This window comes from Salvia miltiorrhiza, chromosome 2 (assembly GCF_028751815.1).
Source record: "Salvia miltiorrhiza cultivar Shanhuang (shh) chromosome 2, IMPLAD_Smil_shh, whole genome shotgun sequence".
Lineage (NCBI taxonomy): Eukaryota > Viridiplantae > Streptophyta > Magnoliopsida > Lamiales > Lamiaceae > Salvia > Salvia miltiorrhiza.
Genome location: NC_080388.1, coordinates 73,040,813 through 73,043,940, shown reverse-complemented (window position 1 = coordinate 73,043,940; position 3,128 = coordinate 73,040,813). Strand labels below are relative to the sequence as shown.

The 3,128-nt window shown below is 35.1% G+C and overlaps 1 protein-coding gene across 2 annotated transcripts; it reads right to left on the bottom strand.

The window, feature by feature from the left end:
- Nucleotides 1-370: 370 nt before the first annotated feature.
- On the bottom strand, nt 371-2,216 carry LOC131009166 (transcription factor bHLH30-like). Of its 2 annotated transcripts, XR_009096407.1 has the most exons (3): nt 1,639-2,212; nt 505-1,215; nt 371-442 (listed from the first exon to the last, which is right to left on the bottom strand). XR_009096407.1 is itself a non-coding variant. In XM_057936396.1 (2 exons), the coding sequence occupies exons 1-2, from the start codon at nt 1,891-1,893 to the stop codon at nt 748-750; spliced, it is 723 nt and encodes a 240-aa protein (XP_057792379.1). In that variant the 5' UTR covers nt 1,894-2,216; the 3' UTR covers nt 371-747. The 2 variants fall into 2 exon arrangements, 1 of the variants encoding a protein (XP_057792379.1); XM_057936396.1 differs by having other exon boundaries at nt 371-1,215; nt 1,639-2,216.
- Between the last annotated feature and the right edge of the window lie 912 nt (nt 2,217-3,128).

Sequence of the window (3,128 nt, the reverse complement as noted above, 5' to 3'; positions counted from 1 at the left end):
TTAATTGTACAGCGAATGCAGTAATTTTACATGTCAGTGCAATGTTCTCAATTCTCATTTTAAGTTGCGGTTTTCACTGTAACCAATCCCTACATATATAAAGATGTTTTAAAAACTTGTAGGTTGATATAATACATTCCAACAATTTGGCATTAATAATTTATTAGTCATAATATAGGGGCATGCTTAACGGAAATATTTTTTCTAAATTTTAAGACTTTAATATTGTTTTTCTATGACACACAAAGCCCGCAATGTTAACTTATTGAGACATACAAATAGATACAATAAGTATGCATAGTATTTATTTCATGTAAGCTAGTTAAGATCACTATTTTTCATGTCAAATTAATTACTCAACCTAATAAAATTTGAAAATATGAAATTTATGTATCGCATTGGAGAAATTTTAATTGACAAAATATTCGATACAATACAAATGCTGATTCTCATAACTCCAGCCTAGACCATAGAGAATTCACGAAATCAAATATTTCTGTTCACAATGATCTCATTGCGCCAATAAAGGAAAAATAAAAATAAAACATTAAATGAGTGCCCCAACATTAATTTGCATACACTCTGATTAAATGTGTTACATTATTTCAAATGTAAAAAGCAGAAAGAAAGAGATGGATGAGGAAGGCATATGACAAGGCATGCACACCCTTTATACAACAATTCATATTTAAACTAGCTAGGAAAATATGTATGTATGCCAAGCCATATGCCACCATTTAATTTTCATCAAAACAAACCCGAGGACGAGCCCGAAGAGGCGAATAACGACGACACTCTTCGCCTCTTGCTCGAGCTACTCCTCGAGGAGAACTCCTCCGATGCATAGAACTTATCGAGGATAGAACGGAAAGTCTGACGAATCGAATCGACAAGGGGCTGGACCTGACTTTTCAGCCCCGTGATCACGAAAACACTGACCATCCTAGTTCCCAAGGTAGAAATCTCGGCCCTCACGTCATTGTGGGGGAGAGCGTCCACGGCTTCTCTCAAATCGGAGAGAAGCTCGTGCTTGAAATCGCAACAGAGAGAAGCTCGGATGGAAGTGGAAGCGGCGTCGTTTGGATCCTCCTCTTCTTCCACTCTCACTTCATCGATATCGCTCGGCACCACCGTCCCTTTAGTAGCTTCCGCCACATTCTCCCTTAGTGACTTCACTTGATTGATAACTTCACTTAGTAGACCAGCTTTGTCCATCTAATTAACCATGTCAAATTCAAATCATCAACCAAATCAAACATATTTATATTGCTAATTAATTCAATTAATGGTAACTAGAGTTGTCAAAGTTTCGGGCCAGACCAGTCGGCTGAAGATCAATAGGGCTCATCCGACCTATGAATCAGAAACCCTAACTTTGGCCAGGCCGGCCAGTTTTGACAGCTCTATTTATATACAACCAAAGTCCTTCATTGGAAACCCTAATTTCAAATTCCGTACAGACATAGATGTAAAATGAATAATATCGTACAGACACGCACAACAAAATAATTAAGTAATCTAGTCCCAATATTTAGTTTGTAATTAAGAACCTCCAAGAAATCAAAACTAAAACACACACACACACACTAGCTGTATATGATCATAATTAAGTAGAAAGAAATGAATGAAATAACAAACCTTGGTGGTTCCAGGAGTTAGGGTTCTAAGAGTAGCCAAGTGGGCGTTGATTCTTTCCCTTCTTCGCCTTTCGGCATTGCTGTGATTCCTCAGAGCAATCAAAGCCTTGTCTGCATCACCCATCTTTTGCCTTGATGGATTCATCATCAGCTCTCCTCTCTCATTATTCAGAATCAACGATGAAGATGGTACAACCCCTTGGAACCCTAAGTAGTTCCCACCTTGAACCCCATCAAAGTTCTCGAAAAAATCCATCTTGATTTGCTGATTGCTGCAAACTATAAAACCATACAAATCTTTGAGATGAAGTATTTGGCAATCACACTGCAAAGTTTGATTCCTCCTGTGGTTGCCATGTGATTGATCAGTTTATGTTTGCAAGAGTCAAAAGCTCATCTTGGTAATAATATCATGAGAGAGAGAGAGAGGGAGAGAGAGAGAGAGGGAGAGAGAGAGAGAGAATCTATAGACTATATATATGGCTCTTGGGAGTTTGAGGGCATATGTGTAGAATATATGATGATAATGCATGCTATTAGTGATGATGATCTTGAATTTTAAATAATAGATGGATGTCTGCAGAGGAAGTTGATGATTGGGATTTATAACCTGCAATTTACCTAACCAAATACTTAATTCTACTTAAGTCAACTGGTGAGTTGATTTGTGTCCAATTAATATTTTCAATTGGAATCCTATGTTCATGTGTTATGAACTTGTTGTACGGCATGTCATGCTTGATGGAAATGCTACTCATGTACATTAAATTTTATATCGGTTTTTAAAAGCTCGATCAGTATTAAAAAAAAAATCAATAATGGTTCACCATTTCCTTTTGTGGTAACTTCAACCTCCGACCTATTGGTTAGAGGGGAAGCGTCATTTATAGATGGCGATAGTTGTCGTTAAAATTAAGAATTTTGTCACAATTTGCAATTTTGATCTCATTTTTTAAATATAAAATGTTCAATTTTTTTATTTTTTTTTTTTTTGCAATTTCAAAATTCCACCAAATTTCCCAACGATTGATCAATTTTTTGCAATCTATAGATTGCTTCGACAAAATTCGTTACCGTTAATAACAAGTATGGAATGTTGATTCATATACCAAAATATGTATCTTCTCATTTAATTATTTGAATAAAGGCTAGGTCTCAAACGGCCACAAATTTAGTGGTATTTTGGTTCGATTGAAATTTTTGGAGAATTTTGATTGTAAAAATTCGAAAAGTTGCATACTTGCTTACTACATTTTCTAAGTTAAGACGAAATTGCAGATGAGATCAAAGTTAGTGATTTGAATGAAAACTATCTAAACGGATAAGGATTAATATGGACTATATATCTAAAAGTTTTTAAAAAAAACATAGATTAACCTAAATAACCCTTCTACAAAGATATCAATTATTCTACTATTAAAGAAAATTTTGGAATTATTTAACATTATGATTTTAGCACTCTGAAATCCACAATGAATGTCACCTGTCATT